The sequence below is a fragment of the Hyperolius riggenbachi genome, chromosome 4, assembly GCF_040937935.1.
Source record: "Hyperolius riggenbachi isolate aHypRig1 chromosome 4, aHypRig1.pri, whole genome shotgun sequence".
Lineage (NCBI taxonomy): Eukaryota > Metazoa > Chordata > Amphibia > Anura > Hyperoliidae > Hyperolius > Hyperolius riggenbachi.
In genome coordinates, this window is record NC_090649.1 from 353,306,994 (window position 1) to 353,334,089 (window position 27,096).

Genomic DNA, 27,096 nt, shown 5'->3' on the forward strand with positions numbered 1-27,096 from the left:
CATACACACTAGTAACTGATGTCACCCATCTGGGATCAGGATTTGATCCCCTTGGGCGACTTCTTTGGGCCAGGTTGCACACACGTCTCAGCTGAGTAGCTGATGATGCGCTGCGTTACTATGCGGGGGGGCGCGGAGGGGCGTCGAGCAGCGTGTTTGATCTCTCTCAATCCTGGTCTACCGGGCCTTGGAGAAAATGTCTTGCATTAAAGCGGTCCTCGGGTTTGAAAAGGTTGGGGATCCCTGTGTTAGTGTGTTAACAGGGCTCCATCCTTGGACTTGTTCTCGATGTACACTCATGGCCTGGGATAATTAATAAGCTTTTTTTGTTTTCAATATCACCTCTATTCCGAGGACACCCAAATCTATTTCTTAGCCCTTGATCCACTGTACAGTATTGCCTTGAGTCCTTGACTGTTTATCTGCAGTCTCTACTTTCAGGTCATCTCGTTTCCTTGGACCTAACATTACCAAAATGGAGATTGTGATATTTTCACATTCTCTCTCTGCTTCCCTACCGATAGTGACCATCAATGGGGAAAACACTCCAATAACCTCAACTCCTAAAGTTCACTGTCTGGGGTTAACTTGGAACTCTGCACTCTCATTTAATACGCATTAACTACATACTTCCAGAAATTGTCTCTCCCTTTCACAGGAGGCTACTTAAAGGAACACTATTGATTAACATGTTTTTTTTTTTTTTTTTTTTTTTTTAACCTGGGGTTGAGAGAGTTCCCGAAGTGCTAGTAAATAATGATGTATACAATTCACTTATCTTGTTTACAGTATCAAATTCCTCTTATTTTTAACTGAGTGAACCATGAGGGGAGGAAGAATTCCCTCACAGTGCATCTGTTAACCATGTGTGTGATAGAAAGATGATTTGTGTCCTGTGTCTTTGGCTGAAGTGTCTGAAGAGAGCAGAAGGAATGTAACTTGTTATACACATTTGTAATTGTCTGTGACAACAGCTTTTCATACTTTTTTTGCCTTCAGAGAAAAATACTCTATAGTCCGATATGCACGAACACAAAACAAAAAACAAACAAAAACAAAACAACACTGTCTGTGCATTGAAGCAGACAACCCTTTTGAGAATGATTTGTTCCAATAGAGCTAAATCCTACACACAATGAATTAAAGCTTTTGCCTCTGATACTTAACATGAAAAGTAGAAAAATATTTACACTGCTACTTAGACATTATTTGTACATTGTCATTTTAGAACACTTGGTTTGATAGTGTTCCTTTAATTGTTTGAATGTTTGCGATTCATGTGCAGCCTTGGCTACTGTAACACCCTACTTTGCAGTCTACCAAAAACCAAACTAGCACCTACTGAACTCTGCTGCCCATCTCATCTACCTCTCCTCCCGCTCCTATCACAGAGCCCCTTTCTGCCAATTTCTCCATTGGCTACCTATTACCCAAAGGATCCAGACTAAACTCCTCACTTTGCATTTCTTCATTAAGCTCTAGATACCATCCCACCTAGAACCTTTGCTGCTCCCAGCACACCTCTTTTCCTCTAGCTAGGTCAACTCCTCTCGCATTCAGGACTTCTCAAGAGCATCACCTGTCCTTTGGAACACTCTCCTCCAGCCTGTCCATCATGCTCCGAGCCCAGGAACCTTCAAATAGAATCTCAAAACACACCTGTTCAGACAAGCCTATAATTTGCTATAGGTAGCATTGGAGGTTCACTTCCTCATCCGCTAACCCATGTGTCTCCTTCCCTTGTGTCTCCAACCCACTACCCTCCAGACTGTAAGCTCACAAGGGCAGGGACCTACTCCTAGTGTTTCTTATCCTTCTTTAATTTATAATTTGAACATGTATGTATTTTTACTTGTATCGCTAAGTGGCCTGAAGAGTTTTGGATGTCTCGTGTATCTATGCTCCCCACCATTTTATTTTGAATTATGTACAGTGCTATGGAAGCTGTTTGTGCTATATAAATAATAATAATAAAAACATCATTCTCTTGAATACTTTCTACCTCATGTTGAGAATTAGAAGTTTTCAATCAATATTTATACCAAACTACCAAAATTTTAACAATAATTAGAAAAGTTAATTCTTACCCCAGTGGCAAAAATCTGATGAAATTACAAAAAGGTTCGAAGGATCTGCTAAATATTTACTAAACAGTTTTCCAAATTCTTGTTCCTTTGATTCACTAAGTGCTCCAACCAATACAGGAACAATAGTAAACTCATCCTTATGGCTGGAAAAGAAATAATGGAAAGAGAGAGGGTGGGAAAAAACAAGAGTTAGATATGCTAGGAAAACTGTGAAATACACTACTCATTATGAAAAAATAATTTAAATTGGCACTGTAGTACAAAAATAATCAGCATGATCCATTCACGCCTACGCTATACTGCCAAAATATTGGGATGTCTGCCTTTGTGCAAACATGAATTTTAATGACATCCCATTCTTGATCTACAGTGGCTTGCAAAAGTATTCGGCCCCCTTGACGGTTTCCACATTTTGTCATATTACTGCCACAAACCTGAATCAATTTTTATTGGAATTCCACGTGAAAGACAAATACAAAGTGGTGTACACATGAGAGGTGGAACAAAAATCATACAGGATTCCAAACATTTAAAAAAACAACTGCAATGTGGGGTGTGCGTAATTATTCAGCCCCCTGAGTCAATACTTTGTAGAACCACCTTTTGCTGCAATTACAGCTGCCAGTCTTTTAGGGTATGTCTCTACCAGCTTTGCACATCTAGAGACTAAAATCCTTGCTCATTCTTCTTGGCAAAACAGCTCCAGCTCAATCAGATTAGATGGAGAGCATTTGTGAACAACAGATTTCAGATCTTGCCGCAGATTCTCGATTGGATTTAGATCTGGACTTTGACTGGGCCATTCTAACACATGGATATGTTTTGTTTTAAACCATTCCATTGTTGCCCTGTCTTTATGTTCAGGGTCGTTGTCTTGCTTGAAGGTGAGCCTCCGCCACAGTCTCAAGTCTTTTGCAGACTCCAAGAGGTTTTCTTCCAAGATTGTCCGGTATTTGGCTCCATCCATCTTCCCATCAACGCTGACCAGCTTCCCTTTCACTGCTGAAGAGAAGCACCCCCAGTGCATGATGCTGCCACCACCATATTTGACAGTGGGGATGGTGTGTTCAGAGTGATGTGCAATGTTAGTTTTCCGCCAAACATAGCGTTTTGCATTTTGGCCAAAAAAGTTATATTTTGGTCTCATCTGACCAGAGCACCTTCTTCCACATGTTTGCTGTGTCCCCCACATGGCTTGTGGCAAACTGCAAACAGGACTTCTTATGCTTTTCTGTTAACAATGGCTTTCTTCTTGCCACTCTTCCATAAAGGCCAACTTTGTGCAGTGCACGACTAATAGTTGTCCTATGGACAGATTCCCCCACCTGAGCTGTAGATCTCTGTAGCTCGTCCAGAGTCACCATGGGCTTCTTGACTGCATTTCTGATCAGTGCTCTCCTTGTTCGGCCTGTGAGTTTAGGTGGACGGCCTTGTCTCGGTAGGTTTACAGTTTTGTACGATAGTCACATGCACGATTGCAGGACTGCCCCCACTCTCTGGAACTTGCTCCCACCAGCCATCAGACTCTCCCCCACCTTTAATACCTTCAAACAAGCTCTCAAGACTCACATTCTCATGCTTGCATACCCCCTACACCAGCACCATAATATGTTCTGTTAGACACCCTCCCAAAAGATGCACCTATTGTCTCCATCCCCACCCTTTAGATTGTAAGCCTCTGGCAGGGCTCTCCTCCCTAGTGTTTCCAGCTTGATTATGCAATCTTACTGACAGTCGCCCCTCTTGTAGAATAGAAGAGTCTATTTTGACCTATGACACTGTACTGTTATCAAATCATTTGCATGATCTTGTTGTGTTGTGAGTTTCCTGTATGTTCTACCTTGTATGTTAACCCATTTATCTATTGTGCAGCGCTGCGTAATATGTTGGCGCTTTATAAATACAATAAATAATAATAATAATTGTGCAATACTCCTCCAATTTCTGAATGATCGCTTGAACAGCACTCCGTGGGATATTCAAGGCTTTGGAAATCTTTTTGTAGCCTAAGCCTGCTTTAAATTTTTCAATAACTTTATCCCTGACCTGTCTGGTGTGTTCTTTGGACTTCGTGGTGGTGTTGCTCCCATTCTCTTAGACAACCTCTGAGGCCGTCACAGAGCAGCTGTATTTGTACTGACATTAGATTACACACAGGTGCACTCTTTTTAGTCATTAACACTCATCAGGCAATGTTTATGGGCAACTGACTCCACTCAGACCAAAGGAGGCTGAATAATTACGCACACCCCACTTTGCAATTATTTATTTGTAGAAAATGTTTGGAATCAAGTACGATTTTTGTTCCACTTCTCTCGTGTACACCACTTTGTAATGGTCTTTCATGTGGAATTCCAATAAAATTGATTTATGTTTATGGCAGTAATATGACAAAATGTGGAAAACTTCAAGGGCAACGAATACTTTTGCAAACCACTGTATAGGCTTTAGTATGGATCTGGCCCACCCTTTACAGCTATAACTCAATTAATTCTTCTGGGAAGGCTTTCCACAAGGTTTAAGGGAATTTGTGACCATACTTCCAAAAGTGCATTTGTGAGCTCAGACACTAATGATGGACGAGAAGGCCTGGTTCACAGTCTCTGCTGTAATTCATCCTAAAGTTGTTCTGTTGGGTTTAGGTCAGTGCTCTGTGCAGTCCAGTCAAGTTCTTTCACACTCAACATGCTCGGCCATGCCATTACAGGCCTTGCTTTGTGCACTGAGGTGCAGTCATCTGAGAACAGGAAGAGGCCATCCCCAAACTGCTCCCAGAAAGTTGGGAACATGGAATTGTCTAAAATGTTTAGGTATTCTGAAGCATTAATATAGCCATAGTTCCTTTCGCTAGTATCCTGAAGTATTCATATATGCATAGTTTGTTTCGCTAGAACTAAGGGGCCAAGCTCAACCCGTAAAAACATCACACACCATAATTCCCCCTCCAAACTTCACACTTGGCACACTGCAGTCAGACAAATATTGTTCTCCTGGTATCTGCCAAACACAGGCTTATCCATAAAATAGCCAGACAGAGAGGAGTCAGATTAATTGGGGCGCTACCGCAATGTTAATTTGGACATTGGATGTCTGCAATATGCAGTGGAGGTGCCGGGGTCTGGATACAATGTAGCCAAGCTCTGGATATTGCTCTAGGGTATATATTCCTATTAGCTTTAGAAGGGTTAGTGTTGGGGATGGGGTAGGAGGAGGATAACGTTGATTATCATGGAGAGAGGAGGTTAGTATTAGGAGTTTAGGAAGAGTATTGTTATGTCAGGGTGGGTTAGTGTTAGACAGTAAGCAGATAGTCCTAAATTGGTAATATAAAAATTATTGTTGATTCTACATATCCAGAATTTAAAACATTGTGACACTGAATAAAGCACAATTAAGAAATCCAGAGAACACATTATGACATCACCCTCCAATTCCTGTTCCCTTTGACGCAGTTCACCATTCAGCCTCAGACCCTGAGGGAATCCTGAAGACATTCAGTACTGCAGGCAAAGTAACCTTTTGAATTGGTTGGCGAGTCCACATACAATACAATTTCGATTGTACGTACAGTTGGTACAATCTGCAATCCCCTATAGCAGTGATCTGCAAACTTTGCTCTCCAACTGTTAAGGAACTACAAGTCTCACAATGCATTGTGGGAGTCTGACAGCCACAGTCATGATTCATTAAGGCAAATGATTTGTGGGACTTGTAGTTCCTTAACAGCTAGAGAGCCAAGTTTGCAGATCACTGCCCTATAGACATCAGGTAGCTGCCACCAATTCACATTAGCGTCGAGTACGCAAATCTAACTCTAGCTAGTCCTGTAATGAAAAGGGGTTAATTCAGCAAGCTTTGTAAAGATAGCAAAATATAACAATATCAATAAAAAACAGTTATGGTAACGTTCTCTCAGGAAACGCGGGACTCTTTGCAAAGCTATTCAGAACAAGTACTTTGACAAATGATTTTAATGGTTTATTTTATAATAAAATAATGCATAAAAAGATTCCAGAATATAAACAGATTGATTTAGTAAAATAATAAGGATTAAAAGAGAAAATAATAACTAATTATAGTTTGAGTAGTTTGTAGAAATGACCATGTCCTTTTAGGATTTTAAGTCCAAAGCAGAAGATATAATAGTCCAATTATGAAAAGAAACAAGTAGTATACCACAAAAAACAATTATCAAAACTTAACTCTATCCTTAGGTCACATAAGCTAGTTGACACTTGGCGAATGAAACATACACCAAAAAGACTTATTACTCACAAGTTCATGACACTTACGAAACTGGACTATTTCCTAGTCCCCCAATCAGCTTTTTTAACAGTAGATGAAGTAAGTATTGGCAGAATTTCTTTCTTAGACCACGCACTAGTAATAATAAGCTTACAACTAGGATCGGACAAACAGCGTGAGAAATTATGGCGAATGGACACAACTCTATTAGATGACAAAGAAATAAGAAAACAATTGCCCAAAACATAAATGAATCCTATGAAACAAATTTTGATAACAGTATCAGCAGCTATTCTATTGAAATGTGTGATGAGGGGGGCTAATTAGTATTAAATGTAAAATAAACAAAGAAAAAAAGCAGAACATTATGGAACTGATTGATAAACTAGCTATGGGAATGCGAAAGTTTGGGCAACCTTGTTAATCGTCATGATTTTCCAGTATAAATCATTAGTTGTTACGATAAACAAATGTCAATTAAATATATCATATAGGAGAAATGCACAGTGATATTTGAGAAGTGAAATGAAGTTTATTGGATTTACAGAAAGTGCACAATAATGGTTTAAATAAAATTAGGCAGGTGCATAAATTTGGGCACGGTTATCATTTTATTGATTCCAAAACCTTTAGAACTCATTATTTGAACTAAAATTGGCTTTCTAAGCTCAGTGACCCCTGACCTACATACACAGGTGAATCCAATTATTAGAAAGAGTATTTAAGGGGGTCAATTGTAAGTTTCCCTCCTCTTTTAATTTTCTCTGAAGTGTAGCAACATGGGGGTCTCAAAACAACTCTCAAATGACCTGGAGACAAAGATTATTCACCATCATGGTTTAGGGGAAGGATACAGAAAGCTGCCTCAGAGATTTCAGCTGTCTGTTTCCACAGTTAGGGCCCTTTTCCACCTGCAATCGCTAGCGTTCATGCTGAACGCTAGCGATTGCTGAATCGCAAAACCGGCGATTCCCCCGACGTTTGCGGACGCGATTTTGCTATGCTATGCACTGCATAGCAAAATCGCGGCAATTATCGCTCCGCCGCGCGTTCGCGTTCCCGACAAAAGCGAATCGCGGTAGTTAAAATGACCTACCGCGATTCCTATGTTAAAAAGCAAGCCGTAGCGATTGTAAAATCGCTAGCGGTTTGCGGTTTTGCGATTCAGCCAGCGCAAACGCGCTGGTGGAAAAGGGCCCTTAGAAACATATTGAGGAAATGGAAGACCACAGGCTCAGTTCAAGTTAAGGCTCGAAGTGGCAGACCAAGAAAAATCTCAGATAGACAGAAGCGACAAATGGTGAGAACAGTCAGAGTCAACCCACAGACCAGCACCAAAGATCTACAACATGATCTTGCTGCAGATGGAGTCACTGTGCATCGTTCAACCATTTACACAAGGAGATGCTTTATGTGAGAGTGATGCAGAGGAAGCCTTTTCTCCACCCACAGCACAAACAGAGCCGCTTGAGGTATGCAAAAGCACATTTGGACAAGCCAGCTGCATTTCGGAATAAGGTGCTGTGGACAGATGAAACTAAAATTGAGTTATCTGGGCATAACAAGGGGTGTTATGCATGGAGGAAAAAGAACACAGCATTCCAAGAAAAACACCTGCTACCTACAGTAAAATATGGTGGTGGTTCCATCATGCTGTGGGGCTGTGTGGCCAGTGCAGGGACTGGGAATCTTGTCAAAGTTGAGGGAAGCATGGATTCCACTCAGTATCAGTAGATTCTGGAGACCAATGTCCAGGAATCAGTGACAAAGCTGAAGCAGCGCTGGGGCTGGATCTTTCAACAAGACAATGACCCTAAAACACTGCTCAAAATCCACTAAGGCATTCATGGAGGAGGAACAAGTACAACGCTCTGGAATGGCCATCTCCAGACCTGAATATAATTGAAAATCTGTGGTGTGAGTTAAATAGAGCTGTCCATGCTCGGAAGCCATCAAACCTGAATGAACTAGAGATGTTTTGTAAAGAGGAATGGTCCAAAATACCTTCAACCAGAATCCAGACTCACATTGGAACCTACAGGAAACATTTAGAGGCTGTCATTTCTGCAAAAGGAGGATCTACTAAATATTGATTTCGTTTCTTTTTTGTGGTTGCTTAATTTATGCACCTGCCTAATTTTGTTTAAACAATTATTGCACACTTTCTTTAAATTCAATAAACTTCATTTCACTTCTCAAATATCACAGTGTGTGTCTCCTTTTTGATATATTTAACCACTTAAGGATCACAGTGTTAAACCCCCCTAGTTACCAGGCCATTTGTTACAATTCAGACCACTGCAGCTATAACGGTTTATTGCTTGGTCATACAACTTACCACCCAAACAAATTTGGCCTCCTTTTCCTGTCACTAATACAGCTTTCTTTTGGTGCTATTTGATTGCTGCTGCGATTTTTAGTTTTTATTATATTCATCAAAAAAAAAAAAAGGAATTTTGTCAAAAAAATTGATATTTTTAACTTTGTGTGGTAACATTTTTTAAATAAAATAAAAATTTTATACAAGTTTTTCTCCAAATTTATTGTGCTACATGTCTTTGATAAAAAAAAAATCCGATCAGTGTACATTTATTGGTTTGGGTAAAAGTTATAGCGTTTACAAACTATGGTACAAAAAAGTGAATTTGCACAGTTTGAAGCAGCTTTTCTGAGCACCTGTCTTGTTTCTTGAGGTGCTAAAATGCCAGGATAGTAAAATACCAAATGACCCCATTTCGGAAAGAAGACACCCCAAGGTATTTGCTGAGGGGCATAGTGAGTTCATAACAAATTTTATTTTTTGTCACAAGTTAGAAAAAAAAGTGTTTACATTTCTGCCAACTTGTGACAAAAAAAAAAAAATCTTCCACGGACTTGCCATGCCCCTCGGTGAATACCTTGGAGTGTCTACTTTCCAAAATTGAGTCACTTGTAGGGTACTTACACTACCTTGGCATTTTGGGGGGCTAAATTGTGAGCACCCCTGTAAAGTCTAAAGGTGCTCATTGGACTCATTGGGGCCCCTTTGCACAGCTAGGCAGCAAAATAAAAAAAAATAAGTGTCACACGTGTGGTACCGCCATACTCAGGAGGAGTATAATGTGTTTTGGGGCATACCCATGCTGGGTGGGAGAAATAGCTCTGTAAAGGACAACTTTTTCTGTTTTTTTTTTACACTAAATTGTCCATTTACAGAGCTATTTCTCCCACCCAGGCATGGGTATGTGTAAAAATACACCCAAAACGCATTATACTACTTCTTCAGAGTACGGCGATACCACATGCGTGACACATTTTTTTTCAGCCTAGCTGTGCAAAGGGGTCCAAAGTCCAATGAGTACCTTTAGGATTTCACAAGTCAATTTTACTTATTTTTTACAGACTACTCCTCATGGTTTAGGGCCCCTAAAATGTCAGGGCAGTACAGGAACCCCACAAGTGACCCCATTTTGGAAAGAAGAAACCCCAAGGTATTCCGTAAGGGGTATACAGAGTTCTTAGAAGATTTTATTTTTTTGTCACAAGTTAGTGGAAATTATTTTTTTTGTTTTTTCTCACAAAGGTCCATATGCAATTCCCTTTTTCACCTGAGTTTTCTCCTAGGAGATAACTTTTCATTTTTTATTTAAAATTACTTTCCAGCACTTTTCAACTAAAAAGTACCAAAACGTAAATGAAAAAGTACTATCAAAATTATTTTGAGTATTTTCTTGCTTTCTGGTGGCTTAAAAGGCATTTTATTGACAAGTTTAAAAATATCACCTAGGTGAAAATTCAGGACAAAAAGTTAATTGCATATGGCCCAAAGGCTATCATTCATAAAGCATTTCCGCATGCGGAAATGCATAAAACAGCTGACTTTACCGAACACTCGGCAAACTCAGCATTCATAAAGGCTCTTTCCACATGAAAAAATGACACTACCGAGCAGAGTGATAAATCACCGCCTTGTGCGGTGATTATCGGAACAAATGTAGCAAAATGTTAATTCATGAAGATCACCGCAAGCGGTGTGAGGTCGGGAAGTAGCACTCACTCTGATGTGGCGATACTAATGTAAGTGAATGGAGACACACAGACCTCCCAGGCAGCTGCAGCAGAGCGGAACACGGAGAAATGTATCAACTCGGCAGCATCCGTGTCTCCGCAACCCTTCCGCCTGCCTACCGCCTGCCTAGTTCGGGGAATCTCCGCACTGCTACCACACATGGATACATTTTTATGAATGCCCACCCAGAAGTCTAAAATACTGGCAGTGGTGTTTTCCTGCATTCATTCCCCTTACCGACAGCTCCTTTATGAATGATAGCCAAAGTGTCATTTTCCACTAACTTGTGACAAAAATTATAAAATCTTCTATGAACTCACCATACCCCTCACGGAATACCTTGGGGTGTTTTTCCAAAATAGGGTCACTTGTGGGATTCCTATACTGTCCTGACATTTTAGGGGGCCTAAACCGTGGGGAGTAGTCTGGAAACCAAATGAGAAAATTGACCTGTGAAATCCTAAAGGTACTCATTGGACTTTGGGCCCCTTTGCAAAGCTAGGCTGCAAAAAGTGTCACACATGTGGTATCGCCGTACTCAGGAGAAGTAGTATAATGTGTTTTGGGGTGTCTTTTCACACATACCCATCCTGTGTGTGAGAAATGTCTCTGTAAATGACAATTTTTTGAAATTTTTTTTTTTTACACAAAGTTGTCATTTACAGAGATATTTCTCCCACCCAGCATGGGTACCGGTATGTGTGGAAAGACTCCATAAAATAAAATTATACTACTTCTTCTGAGTTCAGCAACACCACACATGTGACACTTTTTTGCAGCCTAGGGGCTTGATTCACTATGCGGTGCTAACCTACTTAGCACGTCTAAAGTATTTAGGCGCGCTAACCAGGGTGCTAAGTAGGTTAGCACCGGTTTTCTCAATCAGATCGCGCGTTAAGTCCCATAGGCTTTAATGGACACTTCACGTGGAGTGCCCTGCGCTCTGTGCAGTGCGCGCTTAAAGTTTTACGCGTGAAAAGCTCGTTTAGACGTGCTAAGGGGGTTTTCACAGGGGTGCTAACAGTTATCACCGCTTTGTGAATCAAGCCCTAGCTGTGCAAAGGGGCCCAAAGTCCAATGAGTGCCTTTAGGATTTCACAGGTCAATTTTACTTATTTTTTCCAGACTACTCCTCACGGTTTAGGGCCCCTAAAATGCCAGGGCAGTACAGGAACCCCACAAGTGACCCCATTTTGGAAAGAAGACGCCCCAAGGTATTCCGTAAGGGGTATACTGAGTTCATAGATGATTTTATTTTTTGTCAAAAGTTTGTGAGAAAAAACAAAAAAAATCCATTTCCACTAAGTGTCATTTTCCACTAACTTGTGACAAAAAATAAAATCTATTACCTCACCATATCCCTCACGGAATACCTTGGGTGTCTTCTTTCCAAAATGGGGTCACTTGTGGGGTTCCTATACTTCTATTTTTGGAGCCCTAAACCATGAGGAGTAGTCTGGAAACCAAAGAAGTAAAATTGACCTGTGAAATCCTAAAGGTACTGATTGGACTTTGGGCCCCTTTGCACAGCTAGGCTGCAAACTACAGGTAGAACTTAGCGGTAGCGGTATTTCTACGAGTCCTCCAGGATGGCTCCAAACATAAGAGATAGCCAGTTCCTCCCCCTAGGAAACACGCCCAGTACACGTTTTGCATAAAGTACCCCCGAACACAGCACCTTTCAGTATTTAGTCGAGTAGACAGGACACAGGAACAAAGGTAACAATTACTCCATCCTCTACTTAGGCAGCCCAGATATCTTACCCAAATAGGGAGGGAACTAAGGTAGCCGTCCTGGAGGACTCGTAGAAATACCACTACCAGTAAGTTCTACCCGTAGTTCTCTCCTCATCCTCCAGGACGGCTCCAAACATGAGACCCCAACGAGGAACAAAATTGCCTTAGGGAGGGATGATGTTCTGTAACACCTTCCTGCCGAAAGACATATCTTGGCTAGAGAGGAGGTCCACCCTGTAATGTTTGACAACGTATGGTAGTTCTTCCAAATGGCCGCTTAGCAGATCTGCTCAAGTGATGCGCCAGACCTTTCAGCCCATGAGGTTGCTAGTGACCTAACCGAGTGAGCCCTAATAGTTTGTGGAGGTGACTGACCCTGAGGTATTATAGGCCGATAAAATGACTTCTCTGAGCCATCTAGCTATAGTATCCTTAGATACATTTAACCCTTTCTTTGCTTCCAAAAAGGAAACAAAAAGATGATTAGATCTCCCAAAAGAAGAGGTAGCATCAAGATAGGCAAGAACTGTCCTCCTGACATTTAGCCTATGCCATTCTGCTTTCTTGTCATTTAAAGAAGGGTCACAAAAGGACGGGATAGTAATGTCTTGGGACCTGCGGAAGGTAGAACTAACTTTGGGGAGATACGCTGGATCTGTCCTGAAGACTATTCTATCTGGGAAAATCTGCATAAAAGGATCCTTTACAGATAGGGATTGTATATCTCCAATTCTACGTGCTGAGGTCACTGAAACTAAGAATACAGTTTTAAACGTCAGAGCCTTTAGAGAAGCCTTATCTAAAAGGCTCATATGGCTCATTAACCAAAGATTTCAAAACTAAATTTAGATCCCATGGGGAAAAAAGTTTTGCTGGCAGGGGCCTAGATCTAGTGACTGCCTTTAAAAAATATCAATGGCCTGTTCCTTGGCCACCCTAACATTCAAAAATAACAAAAGGGTTGCCACCTGTACCCGTAACGTGCTAGGGGCTAAACCCAAATCAACACAGTCTTGAAGAAAATCTAAAATAAATGGGATATCATTACTTACAATTCCCTTTTTTAACTTCCAAGCACAAAAAAAAACTTTCCAAAATTTGCAGTAAATCTTTCTAGTAGTAAGTTTCCTGCAATTTACCATAGTAGAAATCACACGATCTGAAAATCCCCTAGTTTTTAGGGATTCCCATTCAAGAACCAAGCTGTCAGGGAAAATTTCCCCGGGCTTGGGTGAAGCTCTCCCTCCTGTAGTAGTAAGTCTGTCCTGGGAGGAAGGAACCACGGACCCTGGGTTGCCAGGCGACAAAGTTCTGGAAACCAAATCCGGCGAGGCCAAAACGGAGCTATAAAGATCACCGAGCTGCTTCCCTTTTTTACTTTCGACAATGCTCGAGAAATTAGAGGGAATGGAGGGAAGGCATACAACAGTCCCCTTGGCCATGGCACTGCCAGAGCATCCAGTCTCTCCAACGGGAAGGATGGATCGAGGGAAAAGAAAAAATTTTGGTCTTTGTATTGAGAGGAGACGCAAATAGGTCTATTCTGGGGGAACCCCACATGTTTGAGATTTTTTGATAGACTTCCCCGTTTAGGGACCATTCTGCTTCCATAAATCGAGGCCGACTCAGTCGATCTGCCAAAAAATTTTGCGAGCCCTTTATATGAATGGAGGTTATAGAAGATTTTCTTCTGCCCATTTTATAATCTCTAGAGCCAAGGTTCTGAGCTCTCTGATCCTTGTACCCCCTTGCTTTTGAATATAGGAGACTGTGACTACCGGTATGTTGTCTGATAGAATTACAACATGAGTGTGATTGAGTAATGGAGAAAAATGAATCAGAGCCAATTTTACAGCCATGAGTTCCTTGAAGTTTGACGTTTTCACACTAATTTCCTGATTCCATACCCCCTGAGTGTGTGAGTGAGTGCAATGGGCACCCCAGCCTCGTGACTGGCATCCGTATATATCCTTACCACTGGGGAAGGGTGCCAATATTTGCCCTGACTGAGATTGGATGTCTGTATCCACCATCCAAGCTAATCCTTCACCGACTGGGTCAGCACAAATCTGCTATCCAAGGGAGTCCTGCCTTGGTTGAAGAGATTCAGAACCCATTCTTGTAGCATTCTGGTATGACTCTGGGCCCACACTACCGCTGGGATGACACAAGTCATTAGCCCCAGAAGAGACATGGCGCCTCTGAGTGAAGTTTTTTTTTACTTTCCTGTTTTTCCTCTGGAAGAAAGGTCATTTCCCGTGATGCATCTATCCAAAACCCTAGATACATCACCCTCTGTGACGGGATCAACATTGATTTTTCCACATTCAGGAGCCATCCTAGTTTTGACAAGACCTGTATAGTCAGTTCTAGTTCTGCTATGAGTCTTTCTTTTGATTCTGCTAATATAAGCAGATCGTCCAGATAGGGTATTATTTCCATCTGGAGCAGATACAGATGGGCAGTGACCTCCGTCATTATCTTTGTAAAACTCTGCGGAGCCGTGGAGATACCAAAGGGAAGAGCTTGGTAATGAAAATGGCATATTGAGTCTCCCAGAACTACTGCAAACCTTAGGAAACCCTGGTAAGAGGGATGGATCGGTACATGTAAATATGCATCCCTCAGGGATATGCATCCCTCAGGGATCCCTTCGGGATCAGAGTCTGAACCGAGAATACATTCTCCATCCTGAATTTTAGAACCTTAATGAAAGGATTTAATGACTTCAAATTTAGGATCATACAATATTTTCCTGAGGGTTTTCTTACGAACACTCTTGAGTAAAACCCTTGATACCATTGTTCCTTTGATTTTGTACCCCGTGGCATTCAGATCCAAAATTAATTGATTTGGGTAACTTGACTCCATTGATTTGCAAACTGAAGGAGTCTCCCCCCACTGGTATTATGTCACTTTTCTTTAGGCCCGGAAGTGGGCCCTTTATTGAAGATAAAGGAGGATTTACCCTTTGTGGAAGGATAACTCCACCTTTTCTTTTGCAGTTGTGTTCTTTGGTCTTTTTGAAAAAAAGGGCTTTTTCCCCCGAAAGGACCTCTGTGCCTGCATTTTCTTCCTTTTATCTGGAAATTTCTTCCCCTTTCCAGAGGATCTTTCCAGAATCTCTTCAAGATCTTTGCCAAGAAGGAGGCCCCGCTCAAACTTCATGGCACATAATTTTTGCTTTGAGCCAACATCCCCCTCCCAGGTGTTAAGCCATATCGCTCTCCTGGTAGTATTAATCAGGGCTGAAATTCTAGCAGCAGCTCTAAAAAATTCCGTAGCAGCATCCGCTAGAAGTGCAACTGCACGTGAAATAACTGGAAATGATTCAAGCATCTCTGCACGAGGGGTTCCTGCAATAAGATGATCCCTCAGCCCAGCCAACCAATTATTTAGATTTCTGGCAATACAGACTGAAGCAATTGCAGGTTTGGAAGCAAAGGCAAACTTAATAGCAACGCGCACACTTGTCTCCAAGACACACAAGATCAAAAAAGTCTCACAGTTCCACCATATAGGCAAGCTCCACGGATCCAGCCGTCGCAGCAATAAACTGTCCTCTGATCCTCTGATCTTTTGTCCCCAGACAATCACATCCACATGCAAAGAAACAATAAAAAAAATATATAGCGTAATACTGCGACCAAAATTATTGTCTTACAGCAAAACCGCCACCAGAGTAATCCAGCTTTGTATATTAAATTACCACCTTAGCCAGCACCAGCGCTAGGACACCCCCCTTAGGCCTCCTAGATCTCCGGAGGTGGGATTGAGAATATGAGGGGGTAACGAGTAGTTTCACTGCTTCCTATTGTCATAAAACCCAGTTCATGCTGTAAACTGAAAGGCCAAACATAGCGTAATTCCGTAAGTTTAATAAAGAATTTAAAAACAGAGTGCACTCACAAGCCTCGCAGGGTAAGAGTGCATAGTATAACAGTTGGGGTCCCGGGAACCACTCAGCTGCTCCAGCGTCAGATCGTCTCTCGCTCCCTCTCCCACCGGCACTACTTCCTCATCCAGTCATGTGCGTCAAAAGCTCCGCCCTATGCATTTCGTCACCACATTGACTCATCAGGGGCTCATGAAGCCACCTGTGGTCCAAAGACATGGGGTCGGGTACGCCTAGCGCTAGCAGGGACCTCAACCTCATCATCAGAACTATCAGATAGAGAGCCACTGCTGTCTACAGGTTCGTATTCTGACCCGGATGATTCATTGGATGAGACGTTCCAATTGCTCTCACCCGACTCGGCCAGAATCCTGTAGGCCTCTTATGGGTAATACCCCTTTCTTGTCATTTTGGGCTGCTAAATTTAGGGGGTATTGCACTGAGACTACTGAGGAAAAACAGCACCTGTCTAGCAAATGGAAGTACTGGTGAAGTAAAAAAAAGCTGCGATCACCCAGTTTTGATAAAAAAAAAAAAAATATCAAAACTGATCTTTAGAGAGCCACAGCTATTGGGTTTTGGTTTTGCAGTGATCAGAAAAAAAAATGGTGATCAGAGGGCAATCAGATACAATCGGAGGCAATCAGATCGCAATGGAAAACAATCAGAGGCAATCAAATGCAATCAGAAGTAATCAAACGCAATCAAATGCAAACAGAAACAGACAAAGGTCAACCAGCGCCGATGTCGTTAGACCTCAATCAGAGCTGGTGACAGGCAACCAGATGTCAATCAGACCTCAGTCAGACGCCTGCCAGGGGCAGTGAGGGGTGATCAGGGCAATCGCGGGGGGGGCAATGTGGTGCAGGGCTCACGTGCAGGGCTGCCGTCCTCTGTGGTGGTCGATCCCAGACACAGTGACTACCAGAGGAGGAGGTAGCGCATATAATAGACGTGGTTTCCAAAACAACGTGTATTATACATTACTATTGGCCCGTTTGAATAATAGCCGCCCGCCGGCGCTGCTATCTGGCTGACGGGCGGAAGACACAGAGGGGTGGAGTAAAATGCCGGAGATGCGCGCGCTTATGCCCAGCTAGAGCCACTCAGGCCATTTACGCCAATCGGCGTGGAGTGGTCCTGGGGCTGCCGCACTGCTCACACTAATTGGTGTGGAGCAGTCAGCAAGTAGTTAACTGACATTTTATATCTTAACAACCAACAATTTATATAGTAAAAATCATGAAGATTAACAAGGTTACCCAAACTTTCGCATCCCACTGTAAATACCTGCTGAGAATCATCAATAATAGTCACTCAGATCAGGGCAGAATTAAACAAAGCTTAAATGACTTGTAGAGATGTACAGAGGCGGCAAAAGATAAAACTTGCTAAAAACGTTTAAACCGATTGGGAGGCGGTGGTAGACAAACCAACCACAAAACAGACAATGCTGTCGATTGAGGTAGAAACAATTTATTCACATACTCCTAGAACAAATAGCAACGCGTTTCGCAGGCAAAACCCCGCTTCTTCAGGCAATAAACAGGAGTATCTCACAGCTAGGGGTCCAATATACGCTTGGCACTTCTGCGCAGTCCGCTCCGGTCCACGTGGCGGTGATTGACAGTGCCGCACGCGCAGGCGCAGTACAATACCTGGATGTCGGCCTGACTTCATCGCCGGGGACCGGAAGCGAGCTGCAGCGAACGGCCGTGGGGAGAGCTGCGGTGAGGGACATGCTGGGAGCTTGGGGCTGGAGGACGCCCCGGGTAAGTAGAATAAGCTTATTTTCTTTGAATATGCCTGATAACTCCTTTAAGTATGGCATAGGTGAAAGTTTTATTGGAAGAATAAAAAGGCTCTATGAAAATCAAACAGCTGGGGTAAAGTTTAATAACTATATAGCAGAAAATTTCGGGATTCAAAATAGAGTAAGACAGGGCTGCCCACTATCACCTACTTATTTAACCTCCTTAGCAATAACCCCGTGTGTGACACGGGGTAAGCCGTCGGAGGGTGCCGCTCAGGCCCTGCTGGGCCGATTTACATAATTTTTTTTTTGCTGGACGCTTTTTTTTTTGATGGGCACTTTGCTAGCTGCGCCAGCACACTGATCGCCACCGGCCCATGCCCGATCGCCGCTATCCGTTGCGGCGCGCGGGCCCCCCCAGACCCCGTGCGCTGCCTGCCGAGGGGTGGATCGGGACTCCCAATGACGGTGACGTCATCCCGCCCCATCGCCATGGCGACGGGGGAAGCCCTCCAGGAAATCCCGTTCTTTGAACGGGATTTCCTGATCGGAGATCGCCGAAGGCGATCGAAGCGGGCGGGGGGATGCCGCTGAGCATCGGCTATCATGTAGCGAGCCCTGGGCTCGCTACATGATTTTAAAAAAAACAAAAAATGCTGCGCTGCCCCCTGGCAGAATTTTTCATACCGCCAGGGGGGTTAATCTATGTTTACTCATAAAAGCAATTCAAAAAGATGAGGAAAAAAAGGAGGTGTGGATATTGGAGATGAACAAATAGAAATATTAGCCTATGATGACTGTGGTGATATATTGGGGTGCTGATGATGTTAAGGATAATAACGGAACATATTCTTTCATTTTTCTGCCTGTGTTCCGTGTAGGTCTGCTAGAAGGGAGCTGTTGCCTTGAGTTGCTTGGGGCCAGGAAATGGGTGATTGTCTTGACCATAAAGTACTTTTCTGTATGCAGTTCCTTTGAGAGTGGTTCCCTGCTAATGGGATTATCTGCCTGGCTTTTTGAACTCAGGAGACGGCCCATTGTCTCAATACACAAAGCAAGACTACCCCAGTCTGGAGACTAACACAGGAATGTTTGAAATTTACATGTCAGCCTACTGGAAATGGGTGAAGGGGTGAAGTCCTTTTGATACCATTTTTTACCTGTGGAAATTGAATTATTGGTGGAGGTGCAAACGATACCCTGTAAATTACATCTATTGGAAGGGGGTTGGAAATCTCTGCAGACTTTAAGGGCTGAGACAGGAAAGCTTTGATGCTAGGAAATAAAGGGAGGAAGCCTTGATCAAGTTTTCACCTGGAGTTGAAAGCCTCACTTCACAATCTTTTGATGTATAGACTTCTACCTGGAAATAGAATATGTCTGAGATTTAATTAAAAACTAGTTCCTCCCCTCCCCAAGGAATTTGCAGCCTCCAGGCATATCTCTCAGTATAAAACCGCAGCTAGGATAGCCACAACTTGTAGTTCTTGGAGGTAGTCCACACGGCTAGAACTAACCTGGTTCCTGCCTAGAAGTGCGTACTCCCGCAACAATGCCAGATCGATACGCTGGTACGTTTATTTCCCCGTTTATTTTGGTAAGCAAAATCGCTTTGTGTGTATTTTTGTAACTTTTATCTTTGTAACTTTTTATTTTGTTTTTGTAATCTTTTGTATATATTCTGTTCTGCATTGTTCCACTTCCATTTTTCCTGGAATATTAAATTATTATTTAATAAGCTTGACTTTTGCTGTACTAAACTAACACTCATAGCCTAGAAGAGATTGAAGTGTGTATAAGTCCATGCCTAATTGTATGCTTGAGCAATACTACCATATGAAATTGTAATTGCATTGTGTGTGGGGGCATTTGTCATACGTTGGCCTAAAGCGCGCAGCTGACCCAACGTACGAAAACCGCCAGTGCGAGTAGCGACAGCTGAGTGGCTAACAGTATCGTTCGGAACGACTGTTAGTGGTTTTGCTTCACTACAGCGTAAGATTGCAACTGTGTGTGTGTGTGGGGCGTTCCCGTATTCGGCCTAAGCGCAAAGCTGACCCGAATACGAAAACGCGGAGTGCGAGCTGAGGACTCGACAGCAGAGTGGAAGTGTCTAGCGAACCGCTAGTGGTGGCAGTGAGAGGTGTTCTGAGGGGTCCCAGCCTTGTTTTAGCTTGACTAAGGCTGCTTCCCCTCTTGATCTGGTCAAACCCGCAGTCGGGAACCGTATACGCAGGTGTGCCGCGGGCCGGTTCCTGACAATGACGACCTCTTACCAACCATAACCAACCCACTAGAATACATACAAAGATGTAAAGATATAATAAAGAACTTTAGCTTACTATCTAATTTCAAAATTAATGAAGGGAAATCAACAATACTGGATTTGGTATGTACAGTAGGTACAAAACAAAAAAACAAGGAGAATATCAATTTTATATGGCATAGCGGCTCATTCTGATATCTTGGAAAAAATGTATTTGAAGCGAAAATTATCAAAGAAAGCAGAAAGAAACTTAAAGGGACTTCGAGCAGTGCAGTAACTATGGAAAGATGCATACCATTTTGAAGCGCTTTTTCTCCCCTTTCCAATGATATATAAACCGCCACCCTACGCCTTTTAGTTTTCGTTGTTTTCGCGATCGAAATCGCGGCCGCCATCTTGGATTCCTTATTCAGCATTGTATTATGCAGGACGACACTTTCCCCAGTGTCGGCAGCTCCATTCAGTGCAATGCAATGAAATACAAGGAACCCAGGGGGATAGAATTACAAACATCATGCTGGTAGGTGTGAGGATATAATTAATAAGTTGTGGGTATGCTTAAAGGCATACCCACAGGCACTGCTCGGAGTCCCTTTAACACATGGGATAGACCTTACTTCAATTATAAAAATGAATATATTGGCAAAAATCTTATTAGCTATACAATATCTTACATTCAAACTTGGCCATGGTTTAAAGACTGGCATAACGTATTTCAGAAATTCATATGGGCCAATATCAGAAGGAAAATGTGTTCTAAAACAAAAAGGAGGGAGGCTGGTCTACTCCAGATTGTTATCTCTACTATATACAGAGAAATACATTTCACACACCCATTTATCCATACTTTTTGGATTTACAGGGAGTGCAGAATTATTAGACAAATGAGTATTTTGACCACATCATCCTCTTTATGCATGTTGTCTTACTCCAAGCTGTATAGGCTCGAAAGCCTACTACCAATTAAGCATATTAGGCGATGTGCATCTCTGTAATGAGAAGGGGTGTGGTCTAATGACATCAACACCCTATATCAGGTGTGCATATTTATTAGGCAACTTCCTTTCCTTTGGCAAAATGGGTCAAAAGAAGGACTTGACAGGCTCAGAAAAGTCAAAAATAGCTTCTGAAGCGTGATCATCGAACAATCAAGCGTTTCATTCAAAATAGTCTACAGGGTCACAAGAAGCGTGTGGAAAAACCAAGGCGCAAAATAACTGCCCATGAACTGAGAAAAGTCAAGCGTGCAGCTGCCAAGATGCCACTTGCCACCAGTTTGGCCATATTTCAGAGCTGCAACATCACTGGAGTGCCCAAAAGCACAAGGTGTGCAATACTCAGAGACATGGCCAAGGTAAGAAAGGTTGAAAGACGACCAACACTGAACAAGACACACAAGCTGAAACGTCAAGACTGGGCCAAGAAATATCTCAAGACTGATTTTTCTAAGGTTTTATGGACTGATGAAATGAGAGTGAGTCTTGATGGGCAAGATGGATGGGCCCGTGGCTGGATTGGTAAAGGGCAGAGAGCTCCAGTCCGAATCAGACGCCATCAAGGTGGAGGTGGAGTACTGGTTTGGGCTGGTATCATCAAAGATGAGCTTGTGGGGCCTTTTCGGGTTGAGGATGAAGTCAAGCTCAACTCCCAGTCCTACTGCCAGTTTCTGGAAGACACCTTCTTCAAGATGTGGTACAGGAAGTCTGCATCCTTTAAAGGGACTCCGAGCTCTGAAAAAAAAGGAAAGTTGTACTCACCAGGGGCTTTTTCCAGCCCAGTGCTGGTCGGGAGGTCCCACGCCGGCGTCCTGGCTCCTCTCCTTCTCCCCGCTCCGGAATGGCTGGCAGGCCGCAGCCCGGGCGACACTCTCCCGAGTGTCGGGCTGCTTCTTCCGCATATGACGCGGATTACGTCACACGCCGGCCGCCTCGCGTCATCACGGCGGCCGGCGTGAAAGTACTGCGCATGCGCGAACAAAGCGCGCATGTGCAGTACTTTCACGCCGGCCGCCGTGATGACGCGAGGCGGCCGGCGTGTGACGTAATCCGCGTCATATGCGGAAGAAGCAGCCCGACACTCGGGAGAGTGTCGCCCGGGCTGCGGCCTGCCAGCCATTCCGGAGCGGGGAGAAGGAGAGGAGCCAGGACGCCGGCGTGGGACCTCCCGACCAGCACTGGGCTGGAAAAAGCCCCTGGTGAGTACAACTTTCCTTTTTTTTCAGAGCTCGGAGTCCCTTTAAGAAAAACATGATTTTCATGCAGGACAATGCTCCATCACACGCGTCCAAGTACTTCACAGCGTGGCTGGCAAGAAAGGGTATAAAAGAAGAAAAACTAATGACATGGCCTCCTTGTTCACCTGATCTGAATCCCATTGAGAACCTGTGGTCCATCATAACATGTGAGATTTACAAGGAGGGAAAACAGTACACCTCTCTGAACAGTGTCTGGGAGGCTGTGGTTGCTGCTGCACGCAATGTTGATGGTGAACAGATCAAAACACTGACAGAATCCATGGATGGCAGGCTTTTGAGTGTCCTTGCAAAGAAAGCTGGCTATATTGGTCACGGATTTGTTTGTGTTTTGTTTTTTAATGTCAGAAATGTATATTTGTGAATGTTGAGATGTTATATTGGTTTCACTGGTAAAAATAAATAATTGAAATGGGTATATTTTTTTTTTGTTAAGTTGCCTAATAATTATGCACAGTAATATTCACCTGCACACACAGATATCCCCCTAAAATAGCTAAAACTAAAAACAAACTAAATAAAAACTACTTTCAAAAATATTCAGCTTTGATATTAATGAGTTTTTTGGGTTCATTGAGAACATGGTTGTTCAATAATAAAATTATTCCTCAAAAATACAACTTGCCTAATAATTCTGCACTCCCTGTATCTTACCAACAGACAACAACTTTACAAAAAACTCAAAGAAATTCATACAATAATTCAGGGCTGTGGAGTCGGTACAAAAATCTTCCGACTCCAACTTCAACTCCTCAGTTTATGAAATCAAAATGGCTCAGACTCCGACTCCTCGACTCCGACTCCTTAGTCTAATACTTAACAGGGATGTGGATTTTGTACAAAAATCAGCCGACTCCAAATCCTCAGTTTATGAAATCAACGACTCCAACTCCGACCCCAGGTGCCCAAAATTGCCCCGACTCCTCGACTCCGACTCCACAGCCCTGCAATAATTGCAAAGAGTATGATTGCAGAAGGATGGAAAAATGTGGAATCACCCTCTTTTGCAGGCTGGTTAACAAGAATGTGTATCTTTTCTGAAAATATACAAAGTTATAAGGGAGAAGCAGGCAGAGCCAGGAAAATTGAGAATATGAAAGACAGGTGGAAAATTACGTTTCTTACGAGATAAAGTGGTATAAGCAAGAGATCTATAGGCCACATGACAAGGAGAATGAAGTGGACAATATGTATGTATGTATGTACAGTAGCAAGAAAAAGTATGTGAACTCCCTGTAATCATATGGATTTCTGTACAAATTGGTCACATAAGATGTGATCACATTCTGCTTAAAGAGACTCCGTAACAAAAATTGCATCCTGTTTTTTATCATCCTACAAGTTCCAAAAACTATTCTAATGTGTTCTGGCTTACTGCAGCACTTTCTACTATCACAGTCTCTGTAATAAATCAATGTATCTTTCCCCTGTCAGACTTGTCGGCCTGTGTCTGGAAGGCTGCCAAGTTCTTCAGTGTTGTGGATCTGCTATGCACTCCCCTTTCCAGGCCCCTCTATGCACACTGGCTGTGTATTATTTAGATTAGGGCAGCTTCTCTCTTCTCTCTTATCTTTTACAAGCTGAATAAATCGTCCTCTGAGCTGGCTGGGCTTTCAACATACTGAGGAATTACAGACAAAGGCAAAGCTGTTTGCAGGAAGAAACGAGCAGCCTGAAACTTCAGTGCATGAGAACTGCAGGGGGAAAGAAACACACAAATGATCTCTTGAGATTCAAAAGGAAGGGTGTATACAACCTGCTTGTGTATGGATGTATTTTCTATGTGTGGACATACTGTACATCAACCTACTTCCTGTTTTGGTGGCCATTTTGTTTGTTTATAAACAAACTTTTTAAAACTGTTTTTAACCACTTTTAATGTGGCGGGGAGCGGCAAAATTGTGACAGAGGGGAATAGGAGATGTCCCCTAACGCACTGGTATGTTTACTTTTGTGCGATTTTAACAATACAGATTCTCTTTAAACTAATGCCACACAAATAATTAAATATTTACAAGTTTTGTTTTTTTCAAAACTCTTTTTATTGAAGAATGTATCAAAAAATAAACACTTACAACCAGTATATAGTTCAATATGCCGGATAGGAATAACAGAAGTTCAGTTTAGAATATCTTGACACAATATAAGTTCTATTTATACAGGTTACTAATCAAAGGATAATGTCCATGTGAATTGCATGGTTAAAAAGCCCATTGTTGGTAGATAGTGTTCCTATAGCATAAAGATATAGAAAGTAGGATACCCAACTTTAGCACTGTATTAAGGATAACTTCAAAAGCAAGATATTTGAAAATACAATTTCCTTTGAATCACTCCTGCTGACAGAAGTACAATAACTAACCTCATAATTAACCTATTTTAGTTCCTGGACGTAGAAACTACGTCCAGGAACCATGCGCGCTCCCGCGGCCGATCGCGCACTTGCACGCGCTGTCACGGCCCGTGGTTTGTTAGCCAGGCAATCAGTGAATCAGGCTATGGTGCCCGATCACTGATTCCTCTCCCCCGCTGAAAAAGCGACAGCTTCTCTCGGAAGCTTCGCTTTTTCTGGCTGTTGCCTCCCCCATGCGTCTCTCTAAGCGTATGTTACGCTTAGAGTGACGTCATGTAAACAAACTCATGGCTGCCATCTTGTGGCCAAAAAGTAAAACTACAACTAAAAGTAAAAAAAATAAAACTCAAGACACATTTACATTATAAAACTATTGTTTACATCCCACCCTCCCAAAAATACCCAAATAAAATGTTTAATATAAAAAAAAAAAAAAAAACAACATTACAATAAAAAAACAAAACATGTAAATATTTACCTAAGGGTCTAAACTTTTTAAAATATCAATGTAAAGATGAAATATCTCTATATATTTATTTTAAACTTGTAAATCGTGATAGATGCAAAACGGAAAAAATGCACATTTCCAAATAAAATATTGTCGCCATACATTGTGATAGGGACATAATTTTAACGGTGTAATAACCGGGACATATGGGCAAATACAATACGTGAGTTTTAATTATGGAGGCATGTATTATTTTAAAACTATAATGGCTGAAAACTGAAAATTAATTTTTTCTGTTTTTTTCTTATTCTTCCTGTTAAAATGCATTTACAGTAAAGTGGCTCTTAGCAAAATGTACCCCCCAAAGAAAACCTAATTAGTGGTGGAAAAAACAAGATATAGATCAGTTCATTGTGATAAGTAGTGATAAAGTTATAGGCTAATCAATGGGAGGTGAACATTGCTCAAGTGAAAACGACGGAACGCGAATGGGTTAAACATTCTCTGTCGGTTTGGGATAGTTGCAAATACTTCGGGAACCTTCTATCTCCCCATAGACCGCTGGCTTACTTTATGGGTAACCCCTCTTTCCCTGCGGCTTTGGAGTCCCCTGCCAGCTTCCACTGGTGGGTTAACTCATCTCACCAAAGTTTATGTTCTATCTACTGACACTGGAATGAAGTTCATAGCCTCCCCACGTGAACACAAACGGCTCCCCTCCACCGAAACCTTCCGGCATCTCCAGATTTCTCACTTCGTTAAAACTCATCTTTCCTATACAGAATCCCCATTAACTAGAACACCATTTGAACATATTTGTGCCTTTGATCCGTTCTCCCCAGGAATCATCTCAACTATATACAAGGCACTATCCTACGAACAATCTAAGCACAAGCCAAAGTATATCGCTGACTGGGAAAAAAGACCTAAATATCTTGATAGATTCTGATGATCTTTCAGATATATGGGCTAACATCCCCAAAATCTCTATAAATGCTGACTTAGTTGAAGTAAACTATAAACTACTCTTTAGGTGGTACATGGTTCCCTCCCGCCTGGCTAAAATCAATAATGATATTTCCCTAAATTACTTCAGGGGGTGTAGTGCTTCTGGCACCCATGACCATGTCTTTTGGAAATGTACTAAAGTTCGTCGACTCTGGCTAAGAGTGTGTACTTGGGCCTCTTCCTTAGTTACTCAACCAATACCTAAGAACCCTATCCATACTTTACTAGGCCTCTCCTATCCTAATCTCACCAAATCGCAAAACAAATTAGTTAATTATATCTTTACCGCTACTAAGCTGACGATTGCTGCAGCATGGAATTCTAGAATTCTTTCCTTCGATCTAGTAAAAAAACAGATTGAGTCGCATCCTTTTTTTTTTTTTTTTTAAAGTGTGCGCTAGGCTAGAGGACAACATGGTTAAATTTAATAAAATCTGGTCTCCTTTATAGAGTACCTCTTGGGCGCTGACTGTAGCACTAGGGTTGTGTAACGATTGCGGAATTATTTCCGTGGTCGGCGCACAAGATGCGTGCTGACACTGCGGAAATCCTCCACAAGCGTGTCATTTGACAGAACCCAGCTTGGGTGCTATGCACCTGTAGAGGGCAATTCCCACCGGCAGATGGAGCTGTGGAGTGCAGACGAACACAGCCTCTGCACGGCTACAGATGCCAGATGGGAATTGTACGAGTTGAAGCAATGCAGGGCAAGGTAGCCCTTAAAGAGGGAGAGCACAGCGACAGAATGTATGCGTGTCCACCAATCTAGTCGCCACCCAGCGACGGTGAACACACAACAACGGAACCGAAGTGGGAACGCAATCGCAAGAGTGGCGATTGCCAAAAGTGACAAAGACCGAATTAGACAGAGCACAAGTGTAGCAAGAAAGACATAGCAAATAACGATCAGAACATCAAGGAAAATAACAAACGCTAGCTAAACGCGAACACCGCAGTCATTCGCAACAGCGAACGCGTTTAAGACACGATCACCGCGCGTTAGGC

At 42.4% G+C, this 27,096-nt stretch overlaps 1 protein-coding gene across 4 annotated transcripts in view; it reads right to left on the reverse strand.

Annotated features, from left to right (window-relative positions):
- MEMO1 (mediator of cell motility 1) overlaps positions 1-27,096 on the reverse strand; it is a 715,696-nt gene that overhangs the window by 347,566 nt on the left and 341,034 nt on the right. For all 4 annotated transcript variants that reach the window (XM_068231917.1, XM_068231916.1, XM_068231919.1 and 1 more), the window contains exon 6: positions 2,088-2,230. In XM_068231917.1, coding sequence (XP_068088018.1) covers positions 2,088-2,230 — 143 coding nt within the window. The remainder of the gene's footprint in view (positions 1-2,087; positions 2,231-27,096) is intronic.